Genomic DNA, 25548 nt, shown 5'->3' with positions numbered 1-25548 from the left:
GGAACCCCTGCCCGTAGAAATGCAAGGTCGGTCCAAGGGCTGAAGAGGAGGCGACAGATCGGCGTGATGGTCACGAGATGTGTCCCGTGGTGCCATGCCCATCTCGGGACTCAAGTCTGAAGCCAGTGCTGAAGCAGTCTCATATGCATCAACCCGAGCGGTGTGGCTGCCGCTGAGGATCTTGTGTCTTTTGCCTCCCACGACCGCTCCCGAAGGAAGAAAGCCCAGCCGAAGCCTCTGCGTCAGACTGGATGAGCCCGCTCTCCAATGCTGTGCTCGATAAATTCATCGTCTTCCCAAGCTCCGAATGAGAAGTCGAACTCGCACTGAGACGAGCCGGCAGTCTCGTGCGAGAGGGCAAGCAAGCATGCTGGGGAGTGGGAAGTCCGTGGGGGGATACCCGGCGGAGGTGGTCCCATTGATGTCCCCAAATTGCCCCCAGTGCTAACCGACGCGGCCTCAAACCCGTAGGTGGAAGGACCGGTGCGATTCTTACGAAAGCAAGCTGCGACCGCAACGTTGCCATGGTCATGGTTCTCGCAATTCCCATCCACGAACGATGTCTCCGCGTGGGCAGTGCCCAGACATGTAAGACAGCGATCGTGGCCTTCAGAAGCGGAGAGATAATGACCGCGACCAGGAATAACACACAAACGGAAAGGCATCTTTAAAAAGACGTTCCGTGTGTGTGCCGCTCTTTTTGTGAAAGAAAATATACTCTTTTAGAATATACTCTCTTATTTTCGCTCTGCTGAAGCGCCCAGGGGTGTTCTCTGCACTCCACAGGTGCAGAGGGGGAGAAGCCGCTGAAATGCGCTGTAAATCCAGCAGTTTTGAGGTGCGTCTTTGGAGGGAATTGAATTCAGTGCACTGAATACAACTGCTCAGCTCCGAAGAGAAAATCTGAATGAGTAGTTGCCTACCATCTCCTTTTATACCCTTATGTCCGGGGGAGTGGCATGCAAATTCCACTCGCCAATTCTCATTGGCCTTTTTTAAAAAAAAGGCAGAGGTGTTTGGGGCTCCCAAGAGTGACCCCTAGTGTCACTACATCGACACAACGTCGAGTGAGTGACAGATAGGGAACTACTTGATTTTGGCCGAGGTCACATCTACCCACCCACCTTTCCACTGAGGTCTCGCTGTCTTCAGATGGATTTTTGTCACCCATACAGAGGTTCAAAATGGTGAAGATGTGACACATACCAGTGATCTTCACCTTTCTCCAGTTCTTCCAGTTCACTTTCGGTAAGTGTGCTCTCTGCCTGACTATGGCTTCTTTGAGTATGTGTGGCTCTTCAATCTCACTCATTTTGATTTCCAAGTACTCTGGTTCAAGGCTGGGCATAGAAAAGCATCTATTCTTCGACTTCAAACTCATCAGACATATTTAGTAAGTTCGGTTCTCTGGTTTGCGTACAGCTGTGTTGTGTTCTGTTGTTACTTTCTCTGTGGTGGATCTGTTTTAGATAAACAAAACGAGTTTTTGCTTGAACGCCCCATCTCATGAGTGGGGGCTGCGTGAACAGCTGCTCTCCTGCACTCTCATGATCGAGCACATGAGTGCAAGTGTCGTCAAGATTTTCACTAAATAATAAATTAGATTTCAGTTTGTTTCTCAAACAAACCTTAATGTATGCCTTCAAAACAAGGCATGAGTCACATTTAATAATTTATTAGACTTCTGAATTATACTTTTGCATCCTTTTTGAAGCTTGAAGAGGAGGTCACCATAAACTGCCATTGTATGACATTGAGCAGAATTTTTTTCTAAATTTCTCACTTTGTGTATCAAAAAAGAAAGGAAGTCATATTGGTTTAGAACAAGACGAGGGTGAGTAAATAAATGAATTTTCATTTTTGAGTGAACTATCCCTTCAACCAAAAATCTCTATCTCTCTCTTTCTGTCTCATAGCAAAGAAAGATTCATTTAAATTAATTTTAAGTACCTTATCAATCGGATCCCAAATGTAAAGCTCTCCTTCCTTTTCCATTCTTCTGCTTCCTTTATCTTTTCTAATCTGCTTAAAAAAAATGTGAAAGGACAGATACTGTAAAAACACAAAATACCACAAGACAAAAAAATAACCTTCTAGCACCTAACACTGCCTCCCCAATTCATTCACTTCTTGAAATTTGACATTTACATCTTTGGCAAAAGGATTTTAAAATTGTTCAGGAGAAAAAGAAACATTGTCTAATATGAAGGTGGAAACCCCCGGTGTAAAACATATTTACCATTTCCCTGTAAGTGTTTCGAATTTTTCTGAAGCTGCCGAATGCTGTTTTCACAGATGTGTTTCCTTTTTCATCCTCAAGCTGTTCAGAACAAACAGAAAATTACATTTAACGAGACAAATCAGAAACTAATATAAACCAACTTAAAAGTTTCACATTTTTCTTCATTCTGGACACAACTGTTACGTCACTCGCTGCCAACTGATGTAGATATACCCGATATTGACTACACTGCCACTGTCTGAACAATCAGATCCACTTTCACAACTTGCAAAATGACAGCGCGGACAGTCAGTCCAAAGATCGCATTTGAAAAACAAATTTGAAGTGCAGTGCAGTGTGAACGAAGCCTTAGTTACCAGCATTAGACTAATAGATTAAAATAGAATAAAAAATACATTATAAAGATATCAGAAATAAATGTATCGTTAGAGTAGCTGGTGAATTATATATCCATGTAGTATGATGGACAGGATTATATGAACACACTTCTGTCAGACTTTCATTTAGAACTTGAGTATAAACTCGTTATGACTTTTAATACCTTAATGGTGTGATCGCTCTCTTGTGTTTTCTGGTGCTATTAAAGAGAGTAGAGAATCATGCACTGTGACACATAGATGACACAGAAATCATAATATATCATTGGAGATTACAATTTTTCAAAATGGTTCAAACACTTGAATTGAACTGAAGCTTTTTTTTCTACCTTGATGATGATTTTGCCCTTCAGCTGGTTTGGTGAAGGCAGTTGATCTGCATCTGGTTCCAATGGCTTGGTCAGGAGTTTGTCTTGGAACACATCCCGTAACATCTCAGCCATCATTTTCTGTTGCGTTATATCACAGTGTTCCTCAATGGACAGTATCACAGGGTACCTGCCAACAGTGACACACTGATGTAGTAACACTGATGATGTTAAATGTACTCTTCACAATGATTATGCCATCAAAAAAAAAAAAGTAAATATATCTGTTGTTAGGGGCTTACTCAGATGTTTTAAAAGCATGCTCGTTGACAGCCTTCACCACATCTCTAAACTTTATCTTGGAGGTCATGGTCCGACCATGGTATATTACAGGTTCCTCTGGACCGTTCCAGCAGTCCACTGCATTAAACACACAAAAATAATAAATAACATTTATTTTAACCTCACAATGTAAAAGTAACTATCCTTTAATTCCAAAAAACAAAAAGAATGATGTCAAAAACCTTTTTATATTTTTCATTTTTCAATATGAATCCTTTCATACAGATGAAGCAAAACTGACATTAAAAAAATTTGAAATGCAGATGTGGTTCACTAACACTCAATGCAGCGACAACCCAGCCTCAGGCAGCGTACATAAGCTTCTGTTGATGACTCACTGCGCAGTTGATCACCAGTTAAATATCTGTGGAAAAAAAGTAAAACACATTAAGTAACACAGGAAGTCATCATCAAAAGGGGGAGCTGCATGTGTGTTAGGAGCAAGCATGCAGAACAGCAGTACTGACGTGTTATGTGAAGAGTTGATCCAGTAGTGAGACAGAGGGTTGTTCATTTCCAGTGGACATATCTCTGAGAACTTCTCATCCCAAATAGAGTTTTCTTTGGAGAAGAGAAAACTGAGGAACTAAAAAGAAAGCCATGTGAAAATTGCAAATGTAAATGAACACATAGCTTAAAGGAATATTCTATGTACAATATAAGTTAAGCTCAATTGACAGCATTTGTGGCATAATGTTGATTATTTTTTAAAAAAATCAAAAATCGAAGTTACAGTGAGGCACATACAATGGAATTGAATGGGGCCAATTTTTGGAGGGTTTAAAGGCAGAAATGTGAAGCTTATGATTTTATAAAAGCACTTACATTAATTCTTCTGTTAAAATTCATGTATTATTTGAGCTGTAAAGCTTAAATTATAATTTTTTTCAGTCATTTTAGGGTTTGCTGACATGATTACATCATCATGGTAACAAAGTTGTAAAATTGGCTATAACTTTACACAGAAAAGGTTAGTAAGTAATTTTATCACACTAAAATAATGTTAACACACATATTGTTTATGTCTTGTGGCTATACTTTTGAAATAGTGAGTATTTTAACATTGACCCCATTCACTTCCTGTGTAACTGCCTCATTGTAACCCAGATTTTTGAATTTTTTAAAGAAAAGGAGTGGCAAGTCAAAATTAATTTTTGTGGTAATCAACATTATACCACAAATGCTGTCGATTGAGCTTAACTTGTATTGAACCCAGAATATTCCTTCAACCAAATCACTTGTGTTTTTACAATTTAGCTGCAACTTCAGTTCGACATTGCATCTCATTTGGAAAGCCTCATATTTCTTCTGACTACTGTTTTAAGATCTGAACATGGTATGCAGATTCTTCATTATTTTTTTTTCTTTAATCCCGATTCCAATTGTTTTTAAGGGCAGAATAAAGTCATTTTTAATTGATGAAACCAAACTAAACAGATGTTCATAACCTGTACCTCTCCAATAGTAAACTTTGGGTCATTGGTTTTCCTCAAGGTATCATCACTGAATATGGTCATCAACTCTTGTACCTGATTACAATTTTTAGCCCAAGCCTCCTACAGACAGAAAATAAACATACAGTTCATTTTTGAATGAAAGGATGTTTTCCTCATTCATCTCTTTTGTTGGATGGATGGATTCATGGACTGTTGGGTAGTAGATGGGAATGGATGAGTGTTTGTGTGGCTGGGTTATATGGAAGGATGGATAAAAGATTAGATTAATAGGATGGATTAGATACATAGACATCTGTCTTACTCTTTGCTGATATAAAAGGAATAGTTGAAAGTCGTAGAGCGAAACTGCAGATGAATCAGGCTTATCAGTGTTCCTGCAGAAAAATACATTAAAAATACTCTCAAATCATTAAAAAACATTAAGCTGCATGAGTTTACAAGGCCTTTGAAGGGGTCATATCCAACTTATTTTTTTCTCCCAGTGGTCACCTTCAATGTTATAATGTCATAAGTACATTCAAACAGTCATTCGTTTTTCATGACCTAATATCTCCTTTTCTCCCCTATTTGGAATGCCCAATTCCCATTGTCCTCTAGGTCCTCGTGGTGGCGTAGTGAGTCACCTCAATCCAGGTGGCGGAGGACAAATCTCAGTTGCCTCCGCATCTGAGACCGTCAATCCGCGCATCTTATCATGTGACTTGTTGAGCGCGTTACCGCGGAGACCTAGCGCATGTGGAAGCTCACACTATTCTCCACGGCATTCACGCACAACTCACTACGCTCCCCACTGAGAGCGAGAACCACATTATAGGGACCATGAGGAGGTTAACCCAATGTGACTCTACCCACCCTAGCAACCGGGCCAACTGATTGCTTAGGAAGCCTGACTGGAGTCACTCAGCACGTGATGACCTAATTTCTTAAAGTTACACTATGTTTTTATAGTACAATGAACTGTCTTATTTCAAAAGATCAAAGAAATTTCAGTTTCTCATGATAACCCATTTAAAGCACTAAAAAAAACAATAGACACTATTTTACCTCATTATGAAGGCTGCAGGACCCTTATCAAACTCTTTTAGTATCTAACAAAATGATAGACATAATATAAACCAAGTCAATATTCCTTATTTATTTAGATACGATTTAGACAAATAAACAATACTGTTCAATACTAATAATGTAATAACCTCCATGTATAATAGAATTGATCTCAAACACTTTCTAAACAGTAAAACAAAATTGTACTCACCATCTTCTGGTTTTCAAACATCAGAAGATTGTAGAATTTACGAAACTTCTCAAAATCCACCATCTAAAAATACAATGTTCAGATATGTAATATGGTATTATCCTTATACAGTGTTTTATACTTGATTATTGTACAGCACATTGGTCAAAAGTCTATTGCTTTTAATCGTGCTTTATAAATAAATTGACATTGACATTGATACAAAATGTCTACTTTCTAAAGAGTAATCAATAATGAGGAAAGTCTACTACATCATATGTGTTGTTCAGTTCGGTCAGAATGTACAACGCAGGTCCATATGGCACATATGAACAGCAAAATTAATTGATGCACTTCATAGAGAGTAGTATTTGTACCTCAAAACTGTTCTCCAGAATATTACCACCTTGTACTGTAAAGTTAATCTGTGGCAAAAGAGACTTGAGCTCTTTCAGGGAGATACTGTAGGAGACAGACAGCATGAAAGAGCAATAATGGTGTGAGACAGGAACTATATTGAATATTCTGTGAAAGTGGATGAGAGGAGAGTGTAAAAGAAAGAGGAGAACCTGTTTTTCTTTGTCTTATCAACAAAGCACATCTGCTTCCACAACCAACTACAGCAGAGGAAAAAACAGTGAATGAAACTTTTTTGAATCATTTGTTTTATGGTTTACAGATGAACTAAGTAAAATCTGTGTGTGTGTATGTGTGTGTGGGCAGGTTTAAGTGGTTTACGAGGACTTTTTTTAGGTTATAAACTGGTAATCACAAGGGTATTATGCTATAAATGTGGTTTATGAGGACATTTCTAGTGTCCCCATAACATAAATCGCTTAAAAAACATACTAAAGGATGTTTTATTGAAAATGTAAAAATGCTGAATGTTTTTTGTGAGGGTTAGGTTTAGGGGTAGGGTTAGGGTTAGGGGATAGAATCTATAGTTTGTACAATATAAAAATCATTATGTCTATGGAGAGTCCTCATAATGATCACCAACATGTGTGTGTGTGTGTGTGTGTGTGTGTGCCTCTGTATGATCTCGGGTGTGTGAGCCGCCAGTGTCTCCTGTGTGAGTAACTCCAGTCCTGTCAGCCATTTTTCTGCATCCTCCACTGAATCAGCTGTGGAAAACCAAATACTTTGCAATCGCAATATACGTAAGCATAGACAATGCAGTATAATCATAATGACATGATGAGATGGTGTAGTGATTAAAGGCACCTGTGGCACAAAAAGGTGTGCCTCTTGTATATGCTCTCAAATATTTAACGTCCTGGTTACTTGCTTAAACTCCGTTCCCTGATGGAGGGAACGAGACGTTGTGTCGATGTAGTGACACTAGGGGTCACTCTTGGGAGCCCGAGACACCTCTGGTCTTTTATAAAAGGCCAATGAAAATTGGCAAGTAGTATTTGCATACCACTCCCCCAGACATACGGGTATAAAAGGAGCTGGTATGCAACCACTCATTTAGGTTTTATGCTGAGGAGCCGAGACAAGGTCCCGGCCATTTCAGCAGGTAGTTCAGCGTTGTGGCAGGAGGGACACAATGTCTCGTTTCCTCCATCAAGGAACGGAGGTTACGCAAGTAACCAGGACATTCCCTATCTGTCACTCACTCGACATTGTGTTGATGTAGTGACACTAGGGGTCCCTATACAAAACGGCGCAACTGGCTGAACTGTGTTCTGTGAACTGGTGGTGTGTGACGGGCAGACCACTGTGTGCCTCGTAGCCAGTGCACCAGGCCGACTCGTAACCTCCCCCAACACTGTTATGAGCATCGAATGGCCCTTTGGGACAAGTCGACTACCCAAAAGATAGAGACAGGCTAGCCCAGTCATGGCCTCTTTTCCCCTTCTTTTTTTCCACCAGGCTGTCGCGAGGAGCGTGAGGTCCGAGAACCACGCCTTCAAACAGGTCAACACCGACTGCATGCTCCTTTGTGAGGCACGCCGTTAACGAGACTGAGCCGAACTCCTAACCGAGAAAAGAGATGCTCTGAACCGGGAGGAGCTTGCTCTTTTCCCAGTTGACCCAAAGACATAGTCGGCTGAGGTGCGAGAACACCAGGTCCCTGTGTGTACACAAAGCATCCCAAGAGTGAGCTAGGATTATCCAACCATCGGGATAGTTGAGGTTGTGAATGCCCACTTCCCTTAGCGGGGCAAGGGCTGCCTCTGCGACCTTCGTGAAGATGCAAGGGAACAAGGACAGACCAAAAGGGAGGACCTTATACTGATACGCCCGACCCTCGAATGCAAACCGCAGGAAGGGTGTGTGTCAAGGTAGAATCGAGACGTGGAAGTACGCATCCTTCAGGTCTAATGCCGCGAACCAATCTTGATGCCAGACGCTCGCTAGAGTGCATCTTTGCATCAGCATCTAGGACAGGAGTCTGTGTAAAGCCCGGTTCAGTACTCACAGGTCCAAGATTGGCCGCAACCCACCGCCATGTAAAACCCCTTCTTCATCTCGGCCGGAGGGACAATCTCGTCAGACGTACCGGTGGGTGGGGCCTCGCGGCGGGGCGAAGCCTGAGGTGCCACACCATGTCGTGGCCATGCTGAGCTCAGGGACATCGAAGTACTTACCTGGCTCCTTGTGACCAGCCCCGGAACAGCCTGAGATGGGGGACGAAGAGGCCTGTCCTCGTAACCCATGGAGACTGTCACATCGGGGGCGAATGTGCACCACAGCTGGGCGCTCAGGGGCGGGGAGACCGCCACTGGAGCACCAAACCTGCCAAATAGAGTGGTGGATGTGGTCATGATGATGGCCGTGCACATCGGATATGTGACCCAGGGAACAAGGAAACCGCTCTTGCTGAATTCTTGGGTATATCAGCCACTTGGGCATGCAGCGCAATTAAATGCAAAGGTAACAAAATATTCTCGTCCCGGCCCTCGACCGGGGGATGGAGTGGTCTGCTTACCAGCTCCAGAGCAGTGGGTTTCGTCATCCCTGGGTCGCCCGTCTCAGGGGTGCTTCGAAGCCTTTCGCGAGTTCTTGGCGACCACGAGACGGTGGGCTCCATGCCAGGGCCGGGCCGCAGGGGCAGTCACCGCAGGGGGACGCCCTTGGCGAAGAGCAGACGGGGTGCGGGATCTTGAACTGCACTGGGGCAGGATGTGCCGGATAACCTCTGTCTGCTGCTTCACCGCTGAGAACTGCTGGGCAAAGTCCTCGGTGTTGCCAGACTGGCCAACTTGGGAAATGGGGGCAGCAAGGAACCGTGCCTTGTCGGCCTCTCCCATCTCGACCAGGTTGAGCCAAAGGTGGCACTCCCGGACCACCAAGGTGGACATCGCCCGCCCGAGAGACCATGCCGTGACCTTCGTCACACGGAGAGCGAGGTCGGTTGCCGAGCACAGCTCCTGCATCAATCCCGGGGTGGAACTACCCTCGTGCAATTCCTTTAGCGCCTTGGCGGACTTGCAGGAGAGCCATGGCGTGCAGGGCAGAGGCAGCTTGTCCAGCGGCACCGTAGGCCTTGGACAGGAACTTTGGGTGCCCGCACCAGGTGGTGGCACTCTGCGGGCATAGGTGCACCGCGAGCGCCTTTATCCACCGGGGGATTGCCGAATAGCCCTTGGCCACCCCACCGTCGAGGGTAGTGAGGGCGGGGAAGCTGAAAGATCGGGACCGGGCAGTAAAAAGTGCCTCCCACGACCTTGTCAGCTCTTCATGCACTTCCGGGAAGAAAGTAACGGGGGCGGGGCGGGGCTGTGAGCTGTGGGAGGTCCGTGGGGGGATACCCGGTGGAGGTGGTCCCATTGGGGTCCCCAAATCGCCCCCAGTGCTAGCCGCGCTGGCCTCATACCTGTGGGTAGAAGGACCGAGGTGGGGAGCCTCTGGGGTGGCTTGATTTCTTACGAAGGTAAGCCGCGACCGCATCGTTGCCATGGACATGTTCTCGCAATGAGTACATGACCCATCCACGAATGCTGTCTTCGCGTGAGCAGTGCCCAGACACGAAAGACGGCGAGAGATAACGTGCGCAACTAGAATAACACACAAAGAAAAGGCATCTTTAAAAAGAAACGTCTTTAGAAAGACTGCTCTTTTAGAGACATATACTCTATTAGAGAAATATACACTTTTATATCTGCCGAAGCACCCAGGGGCATTCTCTGCAGTGCACCAGTGCAGAAGGGGGAGAAGCCGCTTAAATGCACCGTCAGATCCAGCAGAGGTCAATGAACAGTCATGGGAATTCAGCTCAGTGAGCATGACCATTCGGCTCCGAAGAGAAAATCCTAAATGAGTGGTTGCATACCAGCTCCTTTTATACCTGTATGTCCGGGGGAGTGGTATGCAAATACCATTCGCCAATTTTCATTGGCCTTTTATCAAAGACCAGAGGTGTCTCGGGCTCCCAAGAGTGACCCCTAGTGTCACTACATCGACACAACGTCGAGTGAGTGACAGATAGGGAACTAGTGTTTCTGCCATTTAGCTTAAGTCTCATCACAAGAAATGCCCTAATACTCTGTTGTGCATTTATGATGTGTAAGGGATTTTATGCATACTGCTTATACTTAGTGATTTTAGAATAAACTCAGATCCATAGAAGATGGTGAAACAGATTTTGCTGTCCTGCTGAACATCTTGCCAAATGGTTCTTCGAAATTTGCTTCCCTTGTTCTCGTTAAATTTCTTGAAATCCTTGAATGTCTCCCATTGGCGGACTTCTTTGATCTCAGAAATGTCCACTGTAAATGCACACACATAAATAAACATAAAAAAATGGTTAATTATCTTCTAAACGCTTCAAACCAGAGCAGGGTTACCCCACAATAAACATATTCATTGAAATACAAAATTAAAACTTCTCTGAGGCTTTTGACATTGTTTGCATCCATCGACATGAGACGTTTACCTTTGTATTTTTAATTAGACTTTTATAGCTCAGACTTGCCCAATGGTTACAAGTCATTTATTTGTGCTGTAGAATCTACTTAGATAATAATTTCTTTTTGAATTATATTTTACATCTTTTGAACTTGATACCTTTAAAAGTAAGGAAAGATTTTTCAACACCAAAGCAGCCATAATACCATGTAGATCAAGACTGGTCACCCACTGAAGCTAAGCAGGGTTGAGCCTGGTCAGTACCTGGATGGGAAACCTCCTGGGGAAAACTACAGTTGCTGCTGTAAGAGGGATTAGGGAGGCCAGCAGGGGGTGCTCACCCTGCAGTCTGTGTGGGTCCTAATGCCCCAGTACAGTGATGGGGACACTATACTGTAAAAAGGCACTGTCCTTTGGATGAGATGTTAAACTGAGATCTTGACTCTCTGTGATCATTAAAAATCCCAGAACACTTCTTGAAAAGAGTAGGGATGTAACCCTGGTGTCCTGGCCAAATTGCCCCCATTGGCCCTTATCAGTCATGGCCTCCTAATAATCCCCATCCATGAATTGGCTCTATAACTCTACTCTCTCCTCTCCACCAATAGTGGGTGTTTGGTGAGCATACTGGTGCACTATGTCTGCTGTTGCATCATCCAGGTGGATGCTGCACACTGGTGGTGGTTAAGGAGAGTTCACTGTGTAAAGTGCTTTTAGTGTTGTGTCAGAAAAGTGCTACATAAATGTAACGTTCATTCATTCAAAATTTTTTGCAGGATATATTTACAAACAAAATCTAATACTTGCAGCTATATGGTAATTGTTTGCAACAGTGTTAACTTTGAAGCTCCATTCGCTACTACCCTATTAGGTAACAGGGTTTCTAGCATACAACATAACCAAAGAACTTTGAAAGAGCACAGCAAATATTGAAAGTACCACAAGATACCACAAGAGTTCTGAAAAACCAACGACAGATTTAGAGTATGTGCAGGAACTTGCACCAAACCACAGATGAAGAAATGACATGGAAACCAGTAGAGTTTGGTGAAAAAGCTGTTTGAAAAAGACAAATCTTCTCTTTGGCACATTTCCCACTTTATATAAGCAGGCTAGACTAGCCCCACTGCTTTAGAAATTCACACTAAACCCTGAACTCTTAGAAAACTACAGACCGGTCTCTCTCCTCCCATTCATAGTAACCTGCTAGATGGTAACCATTCTGGCTTCAAAATCGGACACTTAACTGCCTTGCTGTCCATTACCGAAGCATTGAGGTTGGTGAGAGTAGCATCCAAATCAACTGTCATCATTCTGCTGGACCTGTCTGCTGCTTTCGACACTGTCAACCACCAGATCCTCCTTTCAACACTCACAGAAATGGGCATCACAGGAAACATGCTCCGCTGGTTTGAGTCTTACCTCACAGGTAGATACTTTAGGGTGTCTTGGAGGGGAGCAGTGTCCAAGTCACACCAGCTAGCTACTGGGGTACATCTAGGTACAGTGCTTAGACCCCTCCTCTTCTCCATATACATGACATCACTGTGATCTGTCATGGCTTTTTTTACCATTGCTTTGCCAATGACACACAACTTTCCTTCATTTAAGCCTGACTATCCTATGGTAGCTGCACAGATTTCAGCCTGCCTGGCAGACATTTTGTGTTGTATGAAAGAACACCACCTCCAACTCAACTTAGATTCTCATTACTCCAGCGAACAGATTTGCTCTGTACGACATTAAAAAGATCAGACCCTTCTGAGCATATAACACAACTCCTTGTTCAGGCTCTTGGTATCTAGACTGGACTACTGCAATGCTCTTCTGGCAGGACTTCTTGTATGTACAGTGAAACCTCAGCAATTGATCCAGAACGGGTCTTCAACAGGTCCAAGAGAGCACACGTCTTGCCTCTCTTCATCGAAACTGCACTGGTTGCCAATATTTGCTCACATCAAGTTAAATTCACTGATGCTCACTTACAGAAAAACCACTGGCTCCGCAACCCCCTTTCTACACTCAGTACTTTAAGTTTATGTGCCCTCCAGAAGCTTATGATCAGAGCATGAGCTGTGTCACATGGTGCCATCTCACAGAGGAACAAAATAATTTTCCAGGAATTTCACTTAAACGGTTCCTCGCTTGTGGAACAACCTGCCAAACTCCATCTGAGCAGCTGTTTCTCTAGCCACCTTCAAGAAACATCTAAAGACACATCTCTTTCGAGAGCACTTGACCCAATCCTACTAATGCATTAACTGTCTTCTTTCTTCTTCTTAAAAAAATAATCAATCCATTCTTTTACTAATGTCTCTTGCCTTCCTCTAAACTTGTGCTTCTATGAGCAATTAGCAACTTTGTATTACAGCACTTCTCTTATTACTACGTCCTTAGAATGAATCACTTATGTTGTATTCCTTGTATGTAAGCTGCTTTGGGTAAAAAGTATGCTAATTGAATAAATGTAAATGTAACAATTTAGCTTGAACACCATACATGTGTCACAATTAAATCAACTTTAAAGGAAATAACTTACACACTCTGACTATTCTGTCAACAGAGCATATGAAGGCCACTTGCTTGCTCTCCATAATGACTTTGACAGTGAGTTTCTCAGCCCTCTGCTGGTACAGCATCATTTTGGTCCCCGACTGCAGATGCCTGATAATCTGACTCCTCTCATCTTCTGTCATCTTTTTCAGCTGACTGCTACCCACCATCTATGTATGTGTCACACACAATTACACATGCTTAAGAGTAAATATGCATTCTGCCTTTGCATCATGCTCTACACAAATAGCTGCATTATTACAAGGCAATAACTGTTAGAATGTAGACTAATAATTAGATTATTACTGTGATGTATATACAACCTGTAACACACAGAGAGAGATACACTTACCTCTTGTGTTTATGATGCCACAGGCTTCCAAACCAATAACTGGAAACCTCTGTGCTAAACTCTCTCTCTCTACAAGCAGAAATCATTAAGGTGGACAGAGGCACAGACAAGGTTTTAAAACAAGAGGGTGGAGAAAAAAAATTTGTGACAGGAAGTGGATATTACTGGAAGGATTAAGATGTGTCAAATGTGCAATTTCCTGATCTTAACAGTTTGTCACAAAATACACTGTCTTTAGAATAGTTGTTAGGCCACTAGGTTTCAAGGTTTGAGTCCACAGCACTAGACTGAACGTAAAACATTACATTTTTTAAGTTTAAACCCCTAAAATATTAACATACATTTGTTTACATATAAACCTTACTTTAGTTCACTTATTACTTCATGAATTTCTTTTGATAAATACTTTTAAAAAGTTGTTTTGTTTATTCAGCTTTGTTCTTTTCAATCATGAAAAATCACTAATTAAAGATATTTCTGAATACAGCAATTACTCTGCATAACAGTATGTTAAGCATTTCAGTGTGCCTCACATTTCAATGTACCTCACATTCTTGCAATCAGCTGTTTATACAGAAGAGACATGCTGGAAAAAAATAAGTGGTTTTGTGAACCACTACTTTTAAAATAATTAAGGAAGAACTCTTTTTAGCAGCTTAGAGCAGGGACCTAAATAAGACATTTTGTGTTTCCCTGGGACCAACAGTTATGAAACCGTGCAAAATGCTGTATTTGCTATATCTATTAATTTATATTTTTTATGAATAAAACAATTGTGATATGGACTGATAATAATAATAATAATTACTATTATTATTACTATTATTATTTTTATTATTTCAAAGACAATTTAAATTATTAATTTGAACATGCACAGAAACACACTCAAATTATAGATATAAAGTAGTCTACATTGAAAATTATCAAATACACTCAGTTTGAACTGGAATAAAATATCACTTAATATGATGCGTTTAGCTTCTTCATGGTTACTACAGGTTTAATAAGACTGTGGTAAACTGGTTAATTAGGAAAAGACTAAGCTTTTAACAGTCTGAAGGTGATAGCATGTACATTTGAAAATTTATTGTAGGTCTAGTAAAAATAATTGCAGGAACTACAGTATGGTATTTTTACAGAGACTGTGGTTACCATGCAGATGAACCCAGTACTTTTGTGAAGAACAGTTTCAACAGAACGGATAAGATCAATAAGTGTCAAGCTGACCACTCATCTATTTACTTTAGTAGACTGTTAATCTGGACTATGAAAAATCAACTACTTTATACACACAGCAGTACAGACTAGAGTGACTGTTTATAAGCAACTCACTTATCCCACTTTGATAGACAGTAGGCTACTCACTTTGTTCTGTTTAAATTTACCTTCACATCAATTCTTCACTACCTTACTAACTTTTTAACAGTTAAAAAACTGCTTTTCGTCTTTTTTGTTTAGACAGACTTTTGTGGCTTTCTCTCGAGCTGCGGGTGCTGCGTGAGGAGATGCCGTCTTTCTGTGTGATAAGGGTACACGATCACAGCGGCATGTGAGTATGTCAAGCCGAGTTACAGTTCGCCGCATGATTGCATCACCTGAAGGCACCTCGGCGGATACCGTGGAGATATTATTCTTCCGTAGGTAGCGAGTAATGATATTGCGGCAGAGTGACATACATTATTATTAGAAAAGAGCTGTTGGGCCTCATATATTCAGATAGAAGACAAAGGCAGGCCTAACAGTCGTAAAAGCCTGACCACATACAAATTCATAAATCTTACTGATAAAAACTGAGGCACACAACAGACCGGCCCTCAACCATGACGTCATCGGGAGTAGAAATACCTCTGAAATGCTTCCAGGATTTGCTTCCAGCAACTTTGCTCGCCGTGCGTAGATGCAGCTCATCGCTGCTCTCAGGTGTAGCCTCGTGGCACAAGGAAGTAACGTCCGACTTGAAACTGTGGCCATACAATCTCCATCTCGCTGGACGAGTTGAGATTACTCTGTGTTCCACCGAACACTCTAACGGATCCGAAGGAGACTGCCGAGCAATCCGCATCTTCATCCGTTTGCCTGCAGAAGTGAAGAGAGAAAAGATTTCTCTTCCATCTTCAATCAAGTCGAAGTCGCTGATTTCTCCGCCAGCCCACCGAGAATCAGTAGCTGTACTGCCCGCCGACAGAGTGAGGAAACAGCCTCCCGTCATCACCCGAGCCTCGAGGAACCGAGTCAGAATCAAACGACAGATGAACACACATTCTAGCTGCATCCTCATGCGATTCAAGTAAGAGGTTTATGTCTGGGCAAAGATAGAATATTATAGTGTGTTATTCTTGTGTATCAAGGTTATTGCTTATACAGTTTACGGACTGCCAAGTCCGCTCATTGCTAATAATAATACTCAAGGTATTACTGTAATGTACTGTTATCACGAATGAGATCTGCTGTGTTGTAGTCCAACCACATTGGACTGTTGTGTATTTCCGCCATCGCGGGTGAGACCGGCACACTGAGTTTATCCATTAAAGAATCAAAGACCGCGGGACGGTTTACGAGTGATAAACTAACAGCTGCTTTCTCTCCCACAATCGCGAAACCGGCTTTGGTGCCGTCACTTTATTCTCTCTTTCTCTCTTATACTAACCACACACACGCGACCCCTCACAAACAGTCTCGCACACATTTTTGGCTAGTAGATAACTTTGTGATAAAGCTCAGCTTTGTCCCTAAACTATCGTACAAGCGGATACACGCGGTAAACTGGCAGACGCCATTGACCGGCTTCTCTCCGCCCACATTCGCGGCCATATTCTCTGGCCGGAAATCTCGCGTGATATACTCTCCACGAGAGTCACGTCCGCCATTTTGTGCGCGTCCCTCCTTACACACACACACACACACACACACACACACATTCCTCATGTGTTATAGGATTATTTTGGTTACCATATCTAATCATATCACTAGTTTGTAGTTGTAAGTCGAAGTTTATTGACTGCATTGTATTGATTATTAATTGATATTACTGCATAAATAAACTTCGTTATATTACAAAGAGAAGTGTTTTGGTTTGTTTTGCATACGCCTGTGTCATGCTGATGGGATGTCAGTGCTCAGATTCATATTCATATTAATATTCTATTGATTTTTGATAATTGATAATTATCTTTGATTGTTGAATTTGAAGGATCAATAAGCTAGTGTTAATTTTAATCAGTGTTTCATCGATGTTAACACTTAACGATTATCTTTGATAATTGTTGATTTTAAGGATTAAAAAAAGCTAACATTGATTCAAATCAATGTTCTATTGATTTTAATAATTAATAATTATCTTTGATAATTATTAATTATTGCTAATAACCAAACCCACTCCTAAATGTAGCACACTACATTTACTGGAGCCCCATATGTGGTTTTAATGAGTTAGATTCAATTAATTAATTTAAATATTAATTAATAACTAAAGAAATAATTATTTATTATTTCTGATAATAACACTGATCTAAACAACCAGTAAAGCCCTACAGAGCAGAAGCACTTCCTATTGCACTCAGTCCCAATAAGTTCTTAATCCTCTTTGGTTAAAAGCAAACTACAGTAACAATGGTATCACTTTCAGCGTTTGAGTACCTCCGCTCTCTCTTTATTAAGTCACTGATTGCGTACAGTATACAGTGGAAGTGGAGATATTCAAAAACGAGTTGTTTGGAAACTGGAAACAATAAATGCTCTTTTTAGACTGGAGAGGAGGTTTGAAGTTCTGAAACTTACATTCCCTATCTGTCACTCACTCGACGTTGGTGTCGATGTAGTGACACTAGGGGTCACTCTTGGGAACCCGAGACACCTCTGGTCTTTGATTAAAGGCCAATGAAAATTGGCGAGTGATATTTGCATGCCACTCCCCCGGACATACGGGTATAAAAGGAGCTGGTAAGCAACCACTCATTCAGACTTTCTCTTCAGAGCCGGACGGTCGTGCTGACTGAGCTGAATTCTCACAACTGTTCATTCAACTCTGCTGGATCTGACGGCGCATTTCAGCGGCTTCTCCCTCCTCTGCACTGGTGCACTGCAGAGAACGCCCCTGGGCGCTTCGGCAGAAAAAAGAGTATATTTTCCTGAAAGCGTATATTGCTCTAAAAGAGCGGCACGCATGGAACGTCTTTTTAAAGATGCCTTTCCGATTGTGTGTTATTCCTGGTTGCGGTCGTTACCTCTCAACTTAAGATGGTCACGATCTGGGTGCGACCCACACGGAGGCAGCGTTCTTGGATGGTTCATGTTCTCTCTGCGAGAACATGACCATGGCAACGTTGTGCTCAAAGCAGCCGCGCCCTGCTCCAGTGCCTTTCTTCCTGGAAGTGCACGAGGAGCTGACAAAATCGGGGGAGGCACCTTTTACTGCCCGGTCCCGATTCCTCAGTTACCCCGCCCTCACTACCCTCGATGGCGGGGCGGCCAGGGGCTATACGGCGATTCCCCCAGTGAACTGGTTTAAAGTATATACTTGTGTTTATGATGCCACAGGCTTCCAAACCAATAACTGGAAACCTCTGTGCTAAACTCTCTCTACAAGTAGAAATCATTAAGGTGGACAGAGGCACAGACAAGATTTCAAAACAAGAGGGTGGAGAAAAAAAAAATTTTGTGACAGGAAGTGGATATTACTGGAAGGATTAAGATGTGTCAAATGTGCAATTTCCTGATCTTAACAGTTTGTCACAAAATACACTGTCTTTAGAATAGTTGTTAGGCCACTAGGTTTCAAGGTTTGAGTCCACAGCACTAGACTGAATGTAAAACATTATATTTGTTAAGTTTAAACCCCTAAAATATTAACATACATTTGTTTACATATCAACCTTACTTTAGTTCACTTATTACTTCATGAATTTATTTTGATAAATACTTTTAAAAAGTTGTTTTGTTTATTCAGCTTTGTTCTTTTCAATCAAGAAAAATCACTAATTAATGATATTTCTGAATACTGCAAATACTGTGCATAACAGTATGTTAAGCATTTCAGTGTGCCTCACATTTCAATGTACCTCACATTTCTTGCAATCAGCTGTTTTATACAAATCAAATCACTTTTATTGTCACAACCATATACACAAGTGCAATAGTGTGTGAAATTCTTGGGTGCAGTTCCGAGCAACATAGCAGTCGTGAAAGTGATGAGACATATATCAATTTACAATAAACATCAGATTAACACAAAACAATTAAAGTCTAATATACACATAATTACAAAACAATATACAAATAATAACATACACTGTACAGTATACAGTACACACAATAAAAAATAGTATATATAGAATGCACAGTATTGTACTGTACTGACATTCAGGCTGTCGGTTGATAGTAAGTTGTTAAGAGAGAATCTAATATAATAATAATATAATTTATGACAGTCCGGTGTGAGATATAAGAGTAAGAGTAATAAAGTGCAGTGCTGATGTATTTTGATCGTGGGAGATCAAGAGATCAAAAGTCTGATTGCTTGGGGGAAGAAGCTGTCATGAAGTTGGCTGGTGCGGGTCCTGATGCTGCGATACCGCCTGCCTCATGGTAGCAGTGAGAACAGCCCATGGCTCGGGTGGCTGGAGTCTTTGATGATCCTCTGAGCTTTTTTCACACACCGCCTGGTATATACAGTGCATCCGGAAAGTATTCACAGCGCTTCACTTTTTCCACATTTTATGTTACAGCCTTATTCCAAAATGGATTAAATTCATTATTTTCCTCAAAATTCTACAAAGAATACCCCATAATGACAACGTGAAAGAAGTTTGTTTGAAATCTTTGCAAATTTATAAAAAATAAAAAATGAAAAAAATCACATGTACGTAAGTATTCACAGTCTTTGCCATGACACTCAAAATTGAGCTCAGGTGCATCCTGTTTCCACTGATCATCCTTGAGATGTTTCTACAACTTGACTGGAGTCCACCTGTGGTAAATTCAGTTGATTGGACATGATTTGGAAAGGCACACACCTGTCTATATAAGGTCCCACAGTTAACAGTGCATGTCAGAGCACAAACCAAGCCATGAAGTCCAAGGAATTGTCTGTAGACCTCCGAGACAGGATTGTATCGAGGCACAGATCTGGGGAAGGGTACAGAAAAATGTCTGCAGCATTGAAGGTCCCAATGAGCACAGTGGCCTCCATCATCCGTAAATGGAAGAAGTTTGGAACCAATGGGACTCAGTCAGGGAGGTGACCAAGAACCCGATGGTCACTCTGACAGAGCTCCAGCATTTCTCTGTGGAGAGAGGAGAACCTTCCAGAAGAACAACCATCTCTGCAGCACTCCACCAATCAGGCCAGACGGAAGCCACTCCTCAATGAAAGGCACATGACAGCCCGCCTGGAGTTTGCCAAAAGAGTTTGTTCTCTGTCTTTTCTTCTGAAGTCCACCACAAGCTCCTTTGTCTTACTGACGTTGAGGGAGAGGTTGTGCTCCTGACACCAGTGTGTCAGAGTGCGCACCTCCTCTCTGTAGGCTGTTTCATCATTGTCAGTGATCAGACCTACCACCGTCGTGTCATCAGCAAACTTAATGATGGCATTGGAGCTATGTGTTGCCACACAGTCATGTGTGTACAGAGAATACAAGAGCGGGGTGAGAACACAGCCCTGCGGGGCTCCAGTGTTGAGGGTCAGTGATGAGATGTTGCTGCCTATTCTAACCACCTGGCGTCTGCTTGACAGGAAGTCCAGGATCCAGCTGCACAGCGAGCTGTTTAAGCCCAGAGCCTGGAGTTTCTCATCAAGCTTGGAGGGCATTATGGTGTTGAATGCTGAGCTGTAGTCTACAAACAGCATTCTCACATAAGTGTTCTTTTTTTCCAGGTGGGAGAGAGCAGTGTGTATTGTAGATGTAATGGCATCATCAGTGGAGCAGTTGTTGCAGTAAGCAAACTGCAATGGGTCAAGTGAGAGAGGCAGCACAGAGCAGATGTAATCTCTGATTAGTCTCTCAAAGCATTTGCTGATGATGGGGGTCAGAGCAACAGGACGCCAGTCATTTAAGCAAGTGATTTTGGATTGCTTTGGAACAGGCACAATGATGGATGTTTTGAAGCATCTGGGGACTACAGACAAAGAGAGGGAATGATTGAAAATGTCCGTAAAAACACCAGCCAGTTGGTTCGCGCACGCTCTGATGACGCGGCCCGGAATGCCATCTGGACCCGTGGCTTTGCGGATATTCACCCGTCGGAAGGATCGGGTTACATCCGCTACAGAAACAGAGAGTGAACTAACCTCTGTAGCTACGGCCGCGAGAGCTCTCTCCATGAGGGCAGTGTAATTTCCCTCAAAACGAGCATAAAAAGTATTTAGCTCATTCGGGACAAAGGCAGCGGTGTTATGGCGGAGTTTTTATTCCCTTTAAAGTCCGTGATGATATTAATTCCCTGCCACATGCTTCTAGAGTTGGTGGTGTTAAACTGTCCTTCAATCTTGTTCCTGTACTGATGTTTTGCTGTTCTGATGGCTTGTTTATGCTCCTCCGCGTTCCCGGAATTAAAAGCGGAGGTCCGCACATTAAGTGTGCGGACATCGCTATTAATCCATGGCTTCTGGTTCAGATAGATCCGTATTGTTTTGGTCGGAATGACGTCCTCTATGCACTTTCTGATGAAACACGTTATGCTATCAGCGTAAAGCTCGATGTCGTCATCAGAGGCGGACCGGAACATCTCCCAGTCCGCGTGATCAAAACAGTCTTGTAGCGTAGAGTCTGATTGGTCCGACCAGCACTGGATCGTTCTGAGGGTGGGTGCTTCCTGTTTCAGTTTCTGCCTGTAAGCGGGCAGAAGCAGAATGGAAGAGTGGTCCGATTTGCCAAATGGTGGGCGGGGGAGGGATTTGTAGCCATCCCGGAAGGGAGAGTAGCAATGGTCCAAAACCCGGTCCCCTCGTGTGTTAAAACTAATATGTTGGTGGTATTTTGGTGCGACTGATTTGAAACTGGCTTTGTTAAAGTCCCCGGTCACAATGAACGCGGCCTCAGGGTGCGTGGTTTCCTGCTTGCTTATAATCCCGTACAGTTCCTTGAGTTTCCGGTCTGTGTCAGCTTGTGGCGGGATGTACACAGCTGTGATAATGACCGCTGTGAATTCCCTCGGTAGCCAGAATGGTCGACACAGAAGCATGAGAAATTCCAGATCAGGAGAGCAGAAAGACTTGATAGAATGTACGTTCCTCTGATCACACCAGGATTTGATGATCATAAAACATAAACCACCACCTCTGCCTTTACCTGAGAGGTCTTTTGCACTGTCCGCTCGGTGCACGGATAACCCCGCGGGTTCAATGGCTGAGTCTGGAATCTCCACAGACATCCAAGTTTCTGTAAGGCAGATAATGCAGCAGTCCCTCATCTCTCGTTGGAAAGAGATCCGCGCTTTCAGCTCGCAGAGCTTGTTATCCAGAGACTGAACATTTGCCAGTAGAATACTGGGTAGCAGGGGTCGATTTGCGAGGCGTCTTACTCTGATGAGAACGCCGGCTCTGTTTCCCCTTTTCCTCCTACGTTTCCGTGGCCGGGCAGCCCAGACAAAGGGCTCCGCTGCCGTGTTTGTAAACAGCGGGTAGGCATTGAGGAATTTGAAGTCCGGTTTACGGTGTGTAATTGCTGAACCAATGTCCAAAAGTGTTTGTCTGTCGTAGACAATAAAGCAGACAACATCCAAGACAAAAAACATAAGAATTGTAAACAAAACAAACAAAGCACTACCATGTGTCGGAGCTCGCAACGCAGCAGCCATACTTGGCGCCATCTTGAGTCAATAGAAGAGACATGTTGGAAAAAAATAAGTGGTTTTGTGAACCACTACTTTTAAAATAATTAAGGAAGAACTCTTTGTAGCAGCTTAGAGCAGGGACCTAAATAAGAAATTTTTTGTTTCCCTGGGACCAACACTTATAAAACCGTGCAAAATGCTGTATTTGCTATATCTATTAATTTATATTTTTTATGAATAAAACAATTGTGATATGGACTGATAATAATAATAATAATAATTACTATTATTAGTACTATTACTATTTTTATTATTTCAAAGACAATTTAAATTATTAATTTGAACATGCACAGAAACACACTTTCAAATTACAGATATAAAGTAGTCTACGTTGAAAATTATCAAATATCTGGGATTATAAATTAAAATTAATTATATACATTATATTATATAAATTAGTAATATATATATATTATAAATTATTATATTTTATAAATTATTATTTATATATATTTATAATTATATAAATTATATAAAAAATTAATAAATAACTGAAAATTATCAGTTTGAACTGGAATAAAATATCACTTAATATGATGCATTTAGCTTCTTCATGGTTACTACAGGTTTAATAAGACTGTGGTAAACTGGTTAATTTGGAAAAGACTAAGCTTTTAACAGTCTGAGGGTGATAGCATATACACTATATTGCCAAAAGTATTCGCTCATCTGCCTTTAGACACATATGAACTTAAGTGACATCCCATTCTTAATCCATAGGGTTTAATATGACGTCGGCCCACCCTTTGCAGCTATAACAGCTTCAACTCTTCTGGGAAGGCTTTCCACAAGGTTTAGGAGTGTGTTTATGGGAATTTTTGACCATTCTTCCAGAAGCGCATTTGTGAGGTCAGACACTGATGTTGGACGAGAAGGCCTGGCTCGCAGTCTTCGCTCTAATTCATCCCAAAGGTGCTCTATCGGGTTGAGGTCAGGACTCTGTGCAGGTCAGTCAAGTTCTTCCACACCAAACTGCTCATCCATGTCTTTATGGACCTTGCTTTGTGCACTGGTGCGAAGTCATGTTGGAACAGGAAGGGGCCATCCCCAAACTGTTCCCACAAAGTTGGGAGCATGGAATTGTCCAAAATCTCTTGGTATGCTGAAGCATTCAGAGTTCCTTTCACTGGAACTAAGGAGCCAAGCCCAGCTCCTGAAAAACAACCCCACACCATAATCCCCCCTCCACCAAACTTCACAGTTGGCACAATGCAGTCAGACAAGTACCGTTCTCCTGGCAACCACCAAACCCAGACTCATCCATCAGATTGCCAGATGGAGAAGCGTGATTCGTCACTCCAGAGAACGCGTCTCCACTGCTCTAGAGTCCAGTGGCGGCGTGCTTTACACCACTACATCTGACGCTTTGCATTGCACTTGGTGATGTATGGCTTGGATGCAGCTGCTCGGCCATGGAAACCCATTCCATGAAGCTCTCTATGCACTGTTCTTGAGCTAATCTGAAGGCCACATGAACTTTGGAGGTCTGTAGCGATTGACCCCGCTCTGTCATTTTACGTGGCCTACCACTTCTTGGCTGAGTTGCTGTCATTCCCAATCGCTTCCACTTTGTTATAATACCACTGACAGTTGACTGTGGAATATTTAGTAGCGAGGAAATTTCACGACTGGACTTGTTGCACAGGTGACATCCTATCACAGTACCACGCTGGAATTCACTGAGCTCCTGAGAGCGGCCCATTCTTTCACAAATGTTTGTAGAAGCAGTCTGCATGCCTAGGTGCTTCATTTTATACACCTGTGGCCATGGAAGTGATTGGAACACCTGAATTCAATTATTTGGATGGGTGAGCGAATACTTTTGGCAATATAGTGTACATTTGAAAGTTTATGGTAGGTCTAGTAACAATAACTGCAGGAACTACAGTATGGTATTTTTATTCACTACCTTACTACCTTTTTAACAGTTAAAAAACTGCTTTTCGTCTTTTTTGTTCAGACAGAATTTTGTGGCTTTCTCTCGAGCTGCGGGTGCTGCGTGAGATGTCGTCTTTCTTTCTGTGTGATAAGGGTACACAATCACAGCGGCATGTGTGTACGTCAAGCCGAGTTACAGTTCACCGCATGACTGCATCACCTGACGGCACCTCGGCGGATACCGTGGAGATATTATTCTTCCGTGGGTAGCGAGTAATGATACTGCGGTGGAGTGACATACATTATTATTAGAAAAGAGCAGAAGCACTTCCTATTGCACTCAGTCCCAGTAAGTTCTTAATTCTTTTTGGTTAAAAGCAAACTACAGTAACAATGGTATCACTTTCAGTGTTTGAGTACCTCAGCCACTCTCTCTTTATTAATTCACTGATTACGTACAGTATACAGTGGAAGTGGAGATATTCAAAAACGAGTTGTTTGGAAACTGGAAACAATAAATAACCTTTTTAGACTGGAGAGGAGGTTTGAAGTTCTGAAACTTAAATTCCCTATCTGTCACTCACTCGACGTTGTGTCGATGTAGTGACACTAGGGGTCACTCTTTGGAGCCCGAGACACCTCTGGTCTTTGATAAAAGGCCAAGGAAAATTGGCGAGTGGTATTTGCATGCCACTCCCCCGGACATACGGGTATAAAAGGAGCTGGTATGCAACCACTCATTCAGATTTTCTCTTCAGAGCCGAGCTGAATTCTCATGACTGTTCATTCATCTCTGCTGGATCTGAGGGTGCATTTCAATGGCTTCTCCCTCCTCTGCACCAGATTAGGGCTTCAGGTCAACTGGGAAAAGAGCAAGCTCCTCCCGGTTCAGAGCATCTCTTTTCTCGGTTTGGAGTTGGACTCAGTCTCATTGACAGCGTGCCTCACGAACGAGCACACACAGTCGGTGCTGACCTGTTTGGAGGCGTTCAAACAGAAAACAGCAGTTCCACTGAAACTCTTTCAGAGGCTCCTGGGGCATATAGCATCCTCAGCGGTGGCCACCCCGGTCGGGTTGATGCATATGAGACCGCTTCAGCACTGGCTTCAGACTCGAGT

At 42.5% G+C, this 25548-nt stretch overlaps 1 protein-coding gene across 11 annotated transcripts in view; it reads right to left on the bottom strand.

The window, feature by feature from the left end:
* Positions 1-16020, bottom strand: part of si:ch211-260p9.3 (1-phosphatidylinositol 4,5-bisphosphate phosphodiesterase gamma-2) — a 39246-nt gene extending 23226 nt beyond the window's left edge. Inside the window, exons 1-18 of one of the 11 annotated variants that reach the window (XM_051657148.1) lie at positions 15568-15589; positions 13723-13791; positions 13357-13540; positions 10496-10678; positions 6991-7084; positions 6530-6577; positions 6338-6422; positions 5982-6044; positions 5771-5814; positions 5028-5100; positions 4724-4825; positions 3737-3855; positions 3548-3633; positions 3230-3347; positions 2949-3117; positions 2784-2819; positions 2240-2320; positions 1951-2025 (exon numbers count right to left, since the gene is read on the bottom strand). In XM_051657148.1, the coding sequence (XP_051513108.1) occupies positions 1951-2025; positions 2240-2320; positions 2784-2819; positions 2949-3117; positions 3230-3347; positions 3548-3633; positions 3737-3855; positions 4724-4825; positions 5028-5100; positions 5771-5814; positions 5982-6044; positions 6338-6422; positions 6530-6577; positions 6991-7084; positions 10496-10678; positions 13357-13540 (1560 nt within the window). In that variant the 5' untranslated portion in view covers positions 13723-13791; positions 15568-15589. Of the gene's footprint in view, positions 1-1950; positions 2026-2239; positions 2321-2783; positions 2820-2948; positions 3118-3229; positions 3348-3547; positions 3634-3736; positions 3856-4723; positions 4826-5027; positions 5101-5770; positions 5815-5981; positions 6045-6337; positions 6423-6529; positions 6578-6990; positions 7085-10495; positions 10679-13356; positions 13541-13722; positions 13792-15567 lie in introns of all 11 variants that reach the window. The other 10 variants (XR_007893245.1, XM_051657151.1, XM_051657144.1 and 7 more) reach the window with 10 other exon arrangements.
* Between the last annotated feature and the right edge of the window lie 9528 nt (positions 16021-25548).

Source organism: Myxocyprinus asiaticus, chromosome 26 (genome assembly GCF_019703515.2).
Source record: "Myxocyprinus asiaticus isolate MX2 ecotype Aquarium Trade chromosome 26, UBuf_Myxa_2, whole genome shotgun sequence".
Taxonomy (NCBI): domain Eukaryota; kingdom Metazoa; phylum Chordata; class Actinopteri; order Cypriniformes; family Catostomidae; genus Myxocyprinus; species Myxocyprinus asiaticus.
Note: the sequence above shows the minus strand (reverse complement) of the source record. Positions and strands in the feature narration are given on the sequence as shown.